The 13141-nt window shown below is 54.7% G+C and overlaps 1 protein-coding gene across 1 annotated transcript; it reads right to left on the minus strand.

Annotated features, from left to right (window-relative positions):
* Window positions 1–2448: 2448 nt before the first annotated feature.
* Window positions 2449–5455, minus strand: DRD4 (dopamine receptor D4). The gene is made up of 4 exons (XM_065882498.1): window positions 5186–5455; window positions 3469–3581; window positions 2775–3397; window positions 2449–2651 (listed from the first exon to the last, which is right to left on the minus strand). The coding sequence occupies exons 1-4, from the start codon at window positions 5453–5455 to the stop codon at window positions 2449–2451; spliced, it is 1209 nt and encodes a 402-aa protein (XP_065738570.1).
* Window positions 5456–13141: the final 7686 nt, after the last annotated feature.

The following is a 13141-nucleotide window of genomic DNA, read 5'->3' on the forward strand; positions in this document are numbered from 1 at the left end:
GCGACTTAGGTGGGCAGCGCCCACAGGGAAAGGCTTCCAGGTCCCTCCCTGGCGTCCAGCTCCAGGCAGTGGCCTCCCTGTGAGCAGATTCGGAGGCCTTGGGACCAGGCCCTGCAGGGAAGCCATCCTGGGTGAGGGTTTTCTGGGATCGGGGCGGCTTCTCCTCCCCTTCTCCTTAACGTAGAAGCCTGGGGACCGCTCGTGTTGGGGGCAGTTTTCCAAAGTGTATCGTTTCTAAGCCTTTGAAGCTATCTCTGCATAATCCCGGACATCAGGCTCCTTCAGGAAATTGCCATCCAAGCGCCAAGGGTGCGTTGACACCCTCAGTTCTGTGTCAGCCTTCTGATGGCTTCTGCCAGACGCAGCCGCGGGGGCCAGGCCAAGGCTTCTGACAGCGTGCGGTGCGGCAGCCGTCCAGGTGCTGCGGGTCCTCTGAGCTGAGGCCGCGGTGACACTCGGCATCTGTGGGCCTGGGACCCTCGAGGCACCTGCTGAGCCCCCGGGTCAGCCAGGCTCTGTATATCCGCACCTGTTCCCCCAGTGCCCACCTTGTCCCTGTGCCCACCTTGTCACTCACTCCCTAGTGTCCACCTGTCCCCCCTGTGCCCGCCTTGTCCCCCTCTTGGGGGACACAGGAGTCTGCCCACAGGGCCAGTGGGCACAGCGCCGGACACCAGCAGATCCCAGCCCATCTGCAGCCCCACCTCCGGAAGAGATGCACTTACTGGCCTGGCCTGGCCTGTTGGGGGCACGGTCACCCCCTCCCTAGCATAGGAGATGAGAAGGGTACATGGAGGGGGATGTGGCCTTGCTCCACACAGACCCCTGGGCTGGTGGGCATGGCAGCTGGTGCCCACGGCTGGCGGGCAGGGGTGCTGCTACTTGAGACCCTCTTGGCAGTGGCAGACACCAGCTCTGACCACCTGGAGTGACCACAGAAGGCCCAGCAGGCGCACGTCGGGGCACATCAGAGATGGGTGGCAGGGCACGGGCGTGGGGTGTGGACCTGAGGGACGAGCCAGGTGGCAGGGCCAGCGGCCGCAGTCAGGGGCCCTTTGCTCCAACCCTGACCCTGACCCTGCCGTCAGCCCGATGGTCCCTTCAAGTCTGAGGTTCCCAGGAGGGACCACCAGCCCAGCTCTGAAGCAAGTGTCTTGCCCGGGTGAGGCTGTGCCATCTGGGGCTCCTCCCGGGAGGAGACCCAGGGTATCCGCTGCAGCCATCCTCATGCTCCACAGGCAAGAAGGTGCTGGAAGCTGAAGCAGCCAACAGACCTGGGGTCCGGCCCTGGGCCCCCTCCCCCACTCCCATTTTGTGTTGGTTCCTGTGTGGTGCCAGGGACACAGCACCCCATACTGGCCCCCAGTCCACCAATACTCGGTTCCTCGAGGGCCAGTCTCTCCCAGGATGATAGGGGCAGGCTGGTCCTGGGGGGTGGTCAGGTGGGGCTTCTCAGGGGAGGCAGCAGCTGAGAGACTGAGCAGGAAACGGTGCTCACCCAGAGAGGGGAACAGGGTGGCCCCCTCTCCATGGAATAGTTTAGCACGCTGAGGGTGGGCCTGATGCCGTGGCCCTCACAGCCCATAGTTTCTCATGTTCAGAGAACTTGACACCCGGCAGTGGCCGGCTTGGTCACAGTTCCTGACAGGAGCGCTCAGCCACAGTACTGGGAACAGCGGGTGCCTGTGGCGGGGGACTTGGGAGGGTCCAGGTGAAGTTCAAGTGGGGCTGTCTCGGGTTGAGGGGCGGGCCACGCTGTGGGCAGGAGAGGGGCAGCCACTCCCTGCTCTGCCCACTTGCTCCCAGCCAAGTGGGCAGAGGATGGCTGAGTGCCTTGTGGGCCTGCGCTGGCCCTCCCTGGAGGGAGGCTGCCCCCGTGAGCCCACCCAGCACCCAGGCCCCCTGTTCCTCCAGGCTTTGGGCATCTATGGGCAAGTCAGGAGCTGGCAGGGAGCTGTGCTCCGACCTTGAGGCAGCTGCCAAAGCAGTGGCAGGGGCAGGTCAGCTGCATTTTGCAGGGACAGTGGATGGGGCCACCAGGACAAGGGGAGGAGGCTGCTGGCCTGGGAACAGCTGTCGGGTCGGGGTGGGTTGCAGCTGGCCTGCAGCTGGCCGGGTGTGTTGGGGAGGGAACCTGTTCGGGGAGGGAACCTGTTCAGGGAGGGTGTGAGTCGGGGCAGTCTTCCCAGGCAAGGGCTGGCCCTCTTCCCAAGGCTTCTGGGGCAGGGCAGATCTGGCTTGGTGGGGTCTCTTCTCTGGGCTTCCTCCGAAGGAAGGAAGGGGTTAACTGGCCGGATGAGGGTTAGTGGAGGCCTGGGCTCCTCCTCCTTGCCCCCTCCCCCGCCTCCAAGAGTCTTCCCAGCAGGTGTTGGGGATCTGTTTAATAACTCCTACAAACCCCCAGGCGAGGCGGGGTGCTGAAGAGGGGCTGCGGTGCCAGCGGTCTGCTCAGTAGCAGAGGCGCAGAGCCTTGCGGAAGACGGTCCGGAACTCGGCGTTGAAGGCGGTGTAGATGACGGGGTTGAGGGCGCTGTTGACGTAGCCCAGCCAGGTGACCGCGCTCACCAGCCGCGGGGGCACGGCGCACGTGGGACACAGTGCCCGGGAGATGTGCACGACAAAGAAGGGCGTCCAGCAGAGCAGAAAGGCCCCTGGGGGCGGGGTTGGGGCTGCCGTGAGCGGCTCCCTGCCACGCCCCCCGCCCCGGGCACCGCCTCGCACCCTGGGCGCTGCAGTCTTCCCCTCTCTGCCCACGTCCCCTGGCCGGTACCCACCGACCACCACTGGCAGGACTCTCATAGCTTTGCGCTCCCGGCCCGAGATCTTGGCGCGTCTCCTCCTGCGGGCCCGCAGCGGGGGTTCGGCCGGCATGGCGCCCGAGGGCAAGACGGCATCCGAGGCTGGGGTGGCGTCGGGGGGCGGGGTGGCGTCGGGGCCCGGGATGGCGTCGGGGGGCGGGGTTGCGTCGGGGCCCGGGATGGCGTCGTGGGGCGGGATGCAGTCTGGGGCCGGGATGGCATCCGGGGGCGCGGCGGCATCGGGGGCCGGGATGCCGTCGGGGGGCGGCGGGCCGGGGCCGCTGGGGCGGCGGGGCGCACGGCCGTGCAACTTGGCGCGGCGGGCTGCCTCCCAGCGCCGAAGGCCCCGGAACGTGGCCCAGTAGAGCAGCAGCATGAGCGGGCAGGGCAGGAAGAAGGAGCACACGGACGAGTAGACCACGTAGTCGCGGTCCTCCAGGCGGCACACGGAGGGATCGCGGCCGCGCGCGTCGTTGAGGCCGCACAACACGGGCGCCGCCACCGCTGCCGACAGCAGCCACGTGGCGCCGATGAGCAGCAGCTGGCGGCCACCGCGGCTCCGGCGGTTGTAGCGCAGCGGCGCGGCCACCGCCACGAACCTGCGGGGAGCGTGCTGAGGGCGGCGGGCCGGGGCGGCGCTACCGGGGCCGGGGCGGTGGGGGCGGCCTACCTGTCCACGCTGATGGCGCACAGATTGAAGATGGAGGCCGTGCACAGCATGACGTCCATGGCCATGAGCGCGTCGCAGAGGCCAGGGCTCAGCAGCCACACGCCGCCCTGGACCTGGGCGCAGGGAGGGGCCCCGTAGCAACAACAGACACAGGACGCTACCCTCCCCCAGCCTTCTGACCCGCAATGGTCCGGGAGCAGAGGGGGCTGAATATCAGAGGGGAGGGGAGAGGAGGGGAGGGGAGTGAGCCGGAGACAGCTGGGCAGTCCTGCCCGCCCCTCAAGCTGGGCGCCAAGAGACGACCCCCTTCCTTTCTCTTAGAACTGAGAAAGGCCTTGGGGGGGATCCTGGGGGGCATAGTCACCTGAGGACTGTGATCTCTGATGCTGTGGGGCTCGGGGTACCGGGGGGCCCCTCCCTGCGCAGGTGGGGACCCTGCGGCCCAAGAGTGTGAGCCCAGCACCCCTATACCACCCCCCAGCCCCTGCAGACAGCTAAGAGTCAGTGTCTGCGGAAACTCGCTCTCTGGGCCTCTGGACGTGTCATTTCACTCCTGTCCCTTCACCCATAAGAGAGGGCGAGGATGGCACCCACAGCATTGTTACAAAGTAAAGTCCCCGGCGCCATGCCTGGCGGTCCCACCAAGGGCAAAGGAGCAGACAACCACCCCCCTCTAAATCCCCTCCTGCTGATTTGGGGCGATTAGGAGCTTAAGAGCCGTCATTGTGACGTTTGTCTGCAGCTCGGGGTGGAGGGGGAGCGGCAGGTCACGTCTGTCCTTGTCCTGCTAGCCTCTGCCCCAGCCCTGCCCAGACTCACTGTGTCCACCTTAGAAAAATCAAGCCTCCCCTCCCCCATAGCCCAGGACGCTGTGTCCCCAGCTCAGCCCTAAGCAGCTTTTCTCTGCCCAAACTGCAGAGCGGACATGGCTGGCACCAAGGGGGACCGACCCAAGGGCCAGACCTGCTCTGGGGCTGGAGGCTCCTGGGGCCAGGTTCTGGCAGGGGCCCCGGACCCCACACCTGTGCCTTCCCTTGGTTCCACTGTCAGGCCCGGGTGTCCCCTCCCTCCAGCTGTGCTCACTGCCCTGCAGCTCCTGGCAGCTGAGCGTCCCTCCTGCTGGGAGCCCAGTCGGTGCGTGAGTGAGGGTCTCCTGCCCTGAAGTGTGCCGGTGTGTGCCCGCCTGTGGTCCTGCCTGGCTGTGGTGTGGCCTCGTGCAGTGACGTGTGTGTCTCTGTGCCCCAGGGGGAGCCGGCATGGGGGTAAGCCTGAATCTGCCTGTCTGTCCAGGATCGGCGGTGCCAGCTCCATGCTCACCCTTCCACCCTCTACACCTGGCTCCCCTGGGGGAGTGGAACCCGGCTGAGGGGGCTGAGGGGGGGGCTGGACTGCCAAAGTCGCCTGTTTCTGGGTTCTCTGCTTGAAGGACAGAGGCATCTCTTGGGTAACAGACACCAAGACAGAAAGGGAGAAGAGGAGAGAGGGGCAGAAGAGGGAGGGCGGACAGACAGCAAAGCGGGCAGATGGACCGCGAGATGGGGGAGGGGAGTGAGGCTCGGAGGTGCTGGAGGCTCCGGTCGTCCTGGGACCAGGCGCGGCCCCCAACTCGAGGCTCCTGAGAGGCCAGGCGGCAGGGTCACACTGGGTCCTCGGTGTGGCTCGGCACAGGGAACAAGGAGCAGGTGAGGGTGCGCGTGCGGTCGCGACGCGGGCTCACCTCGGAGTAGACGAAGAGAGGCAGCACGAGCAGGGCGAGCAGGAGGTCGGCGGCCGCCAGGCTCAAGATGAAGTAGTTGGTGGGCGTCTGCAGGGCGCGCTCGGCCGCCACGCTCACGCACACGAGCGAGTTCCCTGCGAGCACCGCGCCGATGAGCAGCACGCCCCCCGCCAGCGCCGCCGCCGCCCCGGGGCCCCCCGCGCCGCCGCCCGTGCCGGGCCCGCGCCCAGCCAGCAGCCCGTCCGCGTCCGCGGCGCTGCGGTTCCCCATGGCGCACGGCCCCGCGCGCCCCGGCGGGCGCTCAGCACCGCGGACAGTGCCCAGGTCGGGAGCCGGAGCCCCGCCCCTCCGGCCCGCCCAGCCTGGTCTTAGTCCCGCCCTGTCCGCCCGGCTCGATGGACCCCGGGGCGCTCTAAGTTGCATCCAGTCTTTGCCCATCTTGGACTTCTGCGCTCCGAGAGACCGGCAGGTGGGCAAATGCAACGACCCAAAGCGACCCGAATGAAGTGATATGATTGGCACGGGCGGGCCCAGCATCGCTCTGCGCCTGGAAGGGTTGGGGGGCGACGCGCTGGTCTGAGCCCCGAGAAACCGACGGGGATGGAAGGTCGGCCCGACCATCGCACGAGACTCGCGGGCGCCCATGCCAGCGCCATCCCGCCCGGCCCCAGAGAGCCCCGGCGTCCCTACCTGGACCCAAGCTGGGCGTCACCTCCCCAGGGACCCTGCTGGAGGCCCTCGAGGCAGAGGTGGAGCCACTTCTCACTCCATCCGGTTCCAGCATCTGGGGAGGACAGCCTTTTCAGGCCACCACCCCAGCCTCCCCCCTGGGGCCCCCTGATGATCGGCGGTGCCAGCTCCACGCTCACCCTTCCACCCTCTACACCCCAGCCTCTTGGGCCCCTTTGCGTCCCCCCGCAATGATTGCAGACCCCAACCAGGGGCCCTGCACTCCCCCACCCAAAGCAGCCTCTCCATCAGTCTGGACCACACTCAGTCACTCTCCACCCACACCCACCGCCCCTCATCTTCCCCCCAGCAGCTGAGTGGTCAGCCTCAATTCCGGCTCCATCACCTCTGAGCCTGTGACCCTGAGCAAGCTGTGCACCCCTCTGAGCCTGGAAAATGAGCTCACCCCACAGAGCCTGAAAGGCCGTAACAGGAGGAAAGGCCATGATAAGCCCACAGGGGGCTTAGCAGTCTCCAGAGTTCTGCGTGCTCTTCAGACCTGTTTTACCTGAGTCACTTCCTTCTTCACAGAGAAAAGCCGCAAATGAGAACCCGCTCAACCTGCACCCTCCACTCCTACAAACTCACTAGACCTCGGGCCTCCCTGGAGCACTGGAGGTGGTTCTCCCTCCCTCCCTCCCAAGGATGAGCCTGGGGCCCCATGTGCCCATCACCCTCCACCTGCCAACATAAGACTGTAGGAGCTTGAGGGGCTCTGGGTACAGGGTCCCAGACCCATGCAGGTAAGACTGTGTTGTATCCATGGGGCACAGAGTTCATGGCAGAGATGGCTGTGCATGACTTAGAGGTCAGCCCAGACCGTCTGTCTCAGATTATAAAAGTGAACAGAGGGGCTTCCCTGGTGGCGCAGTGTTTGGGAGTCCGCCTGCCGATGCAGGGGACACGGATTCGTGCCCCGGTCCGGGAGGATCCCACATGCCGCGGAGCGGCTGGGCCCGGGAGCCATGGCCGATGAGCCTGCGCGTCCGGAGCCTGTGCTCCGCAACGGGAGAGGCCCCAACAGTGAGAGGCCCGCGTACCGCAAAAAAAAAAAAAGTGAACAGAAAGAACATGCAAGGAAAATGTGCAGTGAGAATTTTCATTACGGACTTCCTGCGACCCGCAGCCTGGTCACTAACGGAGCCAAGAAGTGGGCTATGCAGCTGCATCACTCGGTGGGACCATCTAAGGCACATCCTGGCCCCTCGTTTGCATCTGTGACTCCCTCTGCCCTGGGAGGGCCAGAAAACTCAGGATGGACCCGAAGCGCAGAGGTGCTGCCCGGAATCAAGGATCCTGATTTCAAAGACATCAGGAGACACAGGGGCCAGCTTGAGGGACTGGTAGTGTGTGTATTAAAGAGAAAACAAGGACTCTGAAGAGACAGATGTCATGATATACTCATAAGGGGCAAAATCACTTGAGGTCTGATAAAGGAAAGGTGTGCAGGACGCGGTGTGGATGGGCATCCAGGTCTGAGTTGCATTCAACATCTCCATCCCTTTCATGTGGATCAGTAAAGGGACAGGCAGGCTTCCTCCCCTTCTGAAGCTCTGAGCAAGAGAACTCACAATACTAGTGACTAGGGCAGGAAGTTTCTTTTCTCACAAGACAAAAATCCAAGGCAGGGTTGGCTCTGTGATCTTGGGTTGGGTGCCAAGTGGTGAGTCCAGCCTAGCCTCCTATCTGCTTTGGGTCTCTCTCCTGGTCCTCAGACATCTGCCACCATTAAGAGTGAAAAGGTAGTCCAGACTGGGAAAGGATATAATATAGTTGCAATGTAGATCTCTGATAAAGGATGCAGATCCAGAATATATAAAGAGCTCTGACAAATCAACAAGAAAAGAAAGACAATCCCATTTTAACAAATGTAAAAGTCTTGTACCCACATTACAAAAGAGGGTATCCCCGGGCTTCCCTGGTGGCGCAGTGGTTGAGAGTCCGCCTGCCGATGCAGGGGACACGGGTTCGTGCCCCGGTCCGGGAAGATCCCACATGCCGCGGAGCAGCTGGACCCATGAGCCATGGCCGCTGAGCCTGCGCGTCCGGAGCCTGTGCTCCGCAACGGGAGAGGCCACAACAGTGAGAGGCCCGCGTACCGCAAAAAAAAAAAAAAAAAAAAAAAAGAGGGTATCCTAATGGTCAATAAGCAAATAAGCACATGAGAAAATGCTTAACGTCCTTAGCCACTGGGGACATGACAATAAAAATCACAACAAGGGGCTTCCCTGGTGGCGCAGTGGTTGAGAATCTGCCTGCCAGTGCAGCGGACACGGGTTCAAGCCCTGGTCTGGGAAGATCCCACATGCCATGGAGCAACTGGGCCCATGAGCCATAACTACTGAGCCTGCGCGTCTGGAGCCTGTGCTCCGCAATAAGAGAGGCCGCGACAGTGAAAGGCCTGCGCACCACGATGAAGAGTGGCCCCCGCTCGCCCCAACTAGAGAAAGCCCTCGCACAGAAACGAGGACCAAACACAGCCAAAAATACATAAATAAAAATAAATAAATTTTTAAAAAATTATCTCCATAGTCAAAATAAATCTTAAAAAAAAAAAATCACAACGAGGGAGTTCCCTGGTGGTCCAGTGGGTGAGACTCCACGTTTCCACTGCAGGCGGCAAGGGTTTGATCTATGGTCAGGGAACTAAGATCCCACATGCCGTGCGGCACAGCCCCGCCCCCCCCCAAAAAAAGAATCACAAAGACTTGTCATTGCACACTAAAATGGGGGGAAAATGTCAGATATGTAATTTGAAAATATTTCCTCCCAGACTGTAGCTTGTCTCTTCATTCTCCTAACAGTGTATTTGAGTTAATTTTTTTTTATGTGTAAGGTATGAGCTGAGGTGATTGATTGATTTTTCTTGCCTATGGATGTCCAGTTATCCCAGCACCACTTGTTGAAAATATTGTTTTCTCTCCATAGAACTGCCTTTGAACTTTTGTCCAAAAGCACTTGATCACATTTGTGTGGGGCTATTTCTTGACTTCTATTCAGTTCCATTATCCAAGTGTCTTTCCTTTCAACAATAGTACAGTCTTGATTATTGTGGCTTTATAGTAAGTCATGATATCAGGTAGTGTGGGTCCTCTAAAGTTGTTCTTTCACAAAATTGTTTTGACTACTCTAGTTCCCTTGTATGTATGAATTTTAGAATCAGCTTGTCTCTATCTACAAAAAAGTCCTGCTGGGAATTTGACTGGGAGACATTGACATCTTAACAATACTGAGTCTCCCAATTCATGAACATAGTATATCTCTCCATTTATTTAGATATTCCTTGATTTCTTTCGTCAATATTTTGTACTTTTCAGCATACGGATCCTGCACATATTTTGTAAGATTTGTACCTAAGTATTTCATGTTTTCTGGTACGATTGTAAATGGTAGTTAAAAAATTTTTGGTTTCCAGTTGTTCATTGCCAATGAGCAGAAACAGTTTTGTATATTGACCTTGTATCTTTTTTTTTTTTTTTTTTTGCGGTACGCGGGCCTCTCACTGTTGCGGCCCCTCCCGTTGCGGAGCACAGTCTCCGGACGCGCAGGCCCAGCGGCCATGGCTCACGGGCCCAGCCGCTCCGCGGCATGTGGGATCCTCCCGGACCGGGGCACGAATCCGTGTCCCCTGCATCGGCAGGTGGACTCTCAGCCACAGCACCACCAGGGAAGCCCGAACTTGTATCTTTTGTTGTTGCTAAACTCACTATTAATTCAAGGATTTTTTTTTCCTTTGGTTTTCTTCAGGATTTCTACATAGATAATGATCTTGTTCATGAATAGAGACAATTTTATTTCTTCTTTTCTTATCTGGATGACTTTTCTGTCTTTCTTTTTCTTTCTTTCTTTCTTTCTTCCACTGTAGTTGATTTACAATACTGTGTTATTTTCAGGTTTACAGCAAAGTGATTTATCTATATAATCATAGATTTAAATGTAAAACCTAAAACTATAAAAAATTTGGAAGAAAAGATGGGAGAAAATCTTTGTGACCAGGGGTTAGGCAAAGAGTTTTAGACATGACACCAAAAGCATGGATTTACAAATGAAAAAATAGATAAACTGGACTTCACTAAAATTAAAAGCTTTCAGTCATAGGATGGAAGAAAATATCACCAAATTGCATTTCTAGCAAATGACTTGTATGCAAAATACATAAAGAACTCTCAAAGCTCAACAGTAATGATACTACAGGAAAGAAAACTGCAGGTGAGTATCCCTTATAAATATACATATAAAACTCTTCGACAAAATATGATCAAGCCAAATCCAGCAGCACTTTTTAAAGGATTATACACTATGACCAAATGGGGATTTATCCCAGGAATGCAAGGGTGATTCAACAGACAAAACTCAATCAATGTAATACATCACATTAATAGAACGGAGGAATAAATTTAATCATCTCAGTTGATGCAGAAAAGTGCATTTGATGAAATCCAACACACTTTCATGATAAAAAGACTCAATAAACTAGGAATAGAAAGAAATTTCCTCAACACGATCAAGGCCATATATGAAAAACACAAAACATCATACTCAGTGATGAGACTGAAACCTTTCCCTTGAGATCAGGAAAAAGACAACGATACCCAACTTTGTTGCTTCTATACAACATGTCCTGGAAGTTCTAGCCAGAGCAACTGGGCAAGAAAAAGAAATAAAAGGCACCCAAAATCGGAGAGAAAAAAGTAAAACTATTTCTATTTGCAGATAGCATGATCTTACGTATAGAAAATACATAAGGAAGGAAAAAAAAGGAAAGGAAAAAAAACCTGTTAGAGCTAACAAACAAATTCAACAAAGTTTCAGGATATAAGATTGACATATAAGAATCAGTTATATTTCTATATATTAGCAATGAACAATCCAAAAATGAAATTAAGAAAGTAATTCATTTGAAATAGCATCAAAAAGAATAAAATACTTAGTAAAAAATTTAACCAAGAAGGTGAAAGACTTGTACACTGAAAACCAGAAAACATTGCTGGAAGAGATTAAAGAAGGCATAAATAAGTCAATCTAATGTTCACGGACTGGAAGATTTAATATTGTTAAGATGGCTTTTCTCACCAAATGATCCCCAGATTCAATACGCTCCCAAGTGAAACTCCAGTGACTTTTTTTTTAAAGAAATCCAAAACTAAAATTCATATGGAATTGCAAAGAAACCCAAGTAACCAAAACATTCTTGAAAAGGAAAAAACAAAGTTGGCACAGTTGCTGATTCCAAAAATTGCTACAAAACTACAGGAATCAAAACAATATGATACTGGTGATAAGGACAGACATAAACATCAATGGAATAGAATCGAGGGTTCAGATATAAGCCATACATCTGTGATCAATTGAATTTCTTTTTAAAAAATATTTATTTATTTATTTTTGGCTGCATCAGGTCTTAGTTGCAGCACACAGGATCTTTTGTTGTGGCGCACAGGCTTCTCTCTAGTTGTGGCGTGTTGGTGTGATCAATTTTTTTTTTTTTTTTTTATGCAGTACGCGGGCATCTCACTGTTGTGGCCTCTCCCGTTGCGGAGCACAGGCTCCAGACGCGCAGGCTCAGCAGTCATGGCTCACGGGCTCAGCCGCTCCGCGGCATGTGGGATCCTCCCGGACCGGGGCACGAACCCGCGTCCCCTGCATCGGCAGGCGGACTCTCAACCACTGCGCCACCAGGGAATCCCTCAATTGACTTTTAACAGGGGTGTCAAGACTATTTAATAGGGAAAGAAGAGTTTCTTCAATACATGGCATTGGAACAACTGGACATCCACATGCAAAACAATGAAGTTCAATCCTTACCTCACACCATATACAAAACTTAAAATGAATCAAAGTCTAAAATATTTGATCTAAAACTATACAACTGGGAATTCCCTGGCTGTCCAGTGGTGAGGACTCTGTTCTCTCACTGCCGGGGGCCTGGGTTCGATCCTGGTTGGGAACATAAGATCCCACAAGCTGCATGGTATGGTGGAAAAACAAGAGTCTTACAAGAAAAATAATAAAAATTAAAATAAACCTATAGAACTCTTAGAAGAAAGTATAGGGGCAAATCTTCATGACCTTGGATTTGCAATGGTTTCCAAAGAAGGTACACAAATGACCAAGAAGCACGTGAAAGATGCCCTACGTCGTCACTCGTCATTGGGGAATCGCGATTCGGAAGCACAATTTCATAGAATTCTAAAATTGATCTAACAATTTGATGAAGTTTTCATTAGTCTCCTAACAGTATCTTTCTGTAAACCTTGACAAGTAGATCCTAGAATTTATATGGAAATGCAGAGGGTCAAAAATTGCTAAAACACTCTTGAAGAAAAACAAGGTGAACAGATTTGATCTGTCAGCTATGAAGACTCATAAAAGTACCGTAACTAAGATAGTGAAGTAGTTGAGGCATTGTGGCTAGGACAGTATGAAGGATGACAAAATCAGGCTGATGGCATATAACGGGGAGTGTGGACCTAGACCTAAGCGCACATAGATGGTTGGTTCACGGTTACAGGGACATTGAAGGGCAGTGGAGAAATATGGTCTTTCAGTAACTAACGCTGGACAACTGGACAGCCGCATAGAAAAAATGAAACTTAGTCACTGCCTAACACCATGTGCGACACAAATTCCAGATCTATATCTGGAACATAAAATAATGATGCTTTGGGAGGTAATATACGGGGCTATCGCCCATATATTACATTGTTATCTTAATTAAGCAGGAGACAAGAAATAGGAGAGCACTGTAGGTTTCACCATATTAAGAATGTTGTCTCCCTGTGTCCACCAGCCCTAAACTGTTTACAACCTTTTCTCAATCCTGGCCAGTTTCCTGTTTTGGAAGACCCTTCTTAGAGCAATTGCGCCCTTATCCCAAAGCCTGATAACGACACCCCTTGAGCCATTCTCAGCCCACGCTCTTTCTGGCTTGCCTTTGTTAACTCAGATTCGTTTGATCAACGGGCTCTGTAGGGTCCTCGACAATTGACAGTCCTTAACTTTTTGAGAGATATGCTGAAATCCCTACAGGTAAAATGATACAAGTTCTGAAACCTGCTCCAAAATTAATTTGAAAAAAATAGAGAAAATCAACAGGGATAGATAAGATTTATCAGAAATTGTTGAAGCTGAGTAACGGTACATGGGCGTTTGTCTACTTTTGTATGTTTATAATTCTCTATAATAAAAAAATGATTTTTTTTCTGGTCCTTAAGAGAAGATGTTCAT

This window comes from Phocoena phocoena, chromosome 8, assembly GCF_963924675.1.
Source record: "Phocoena phocoena chromosome 8, mPhoPho1.1, whole genome shotgun sequence".
In the NCBI taxonomy this organism is placed as follows: Eukaryota; Metazoa; Chordata; class Mammalia; order Artiodactyla; family Phocoenidae; genus Phocoena; species Phocoena phocoena.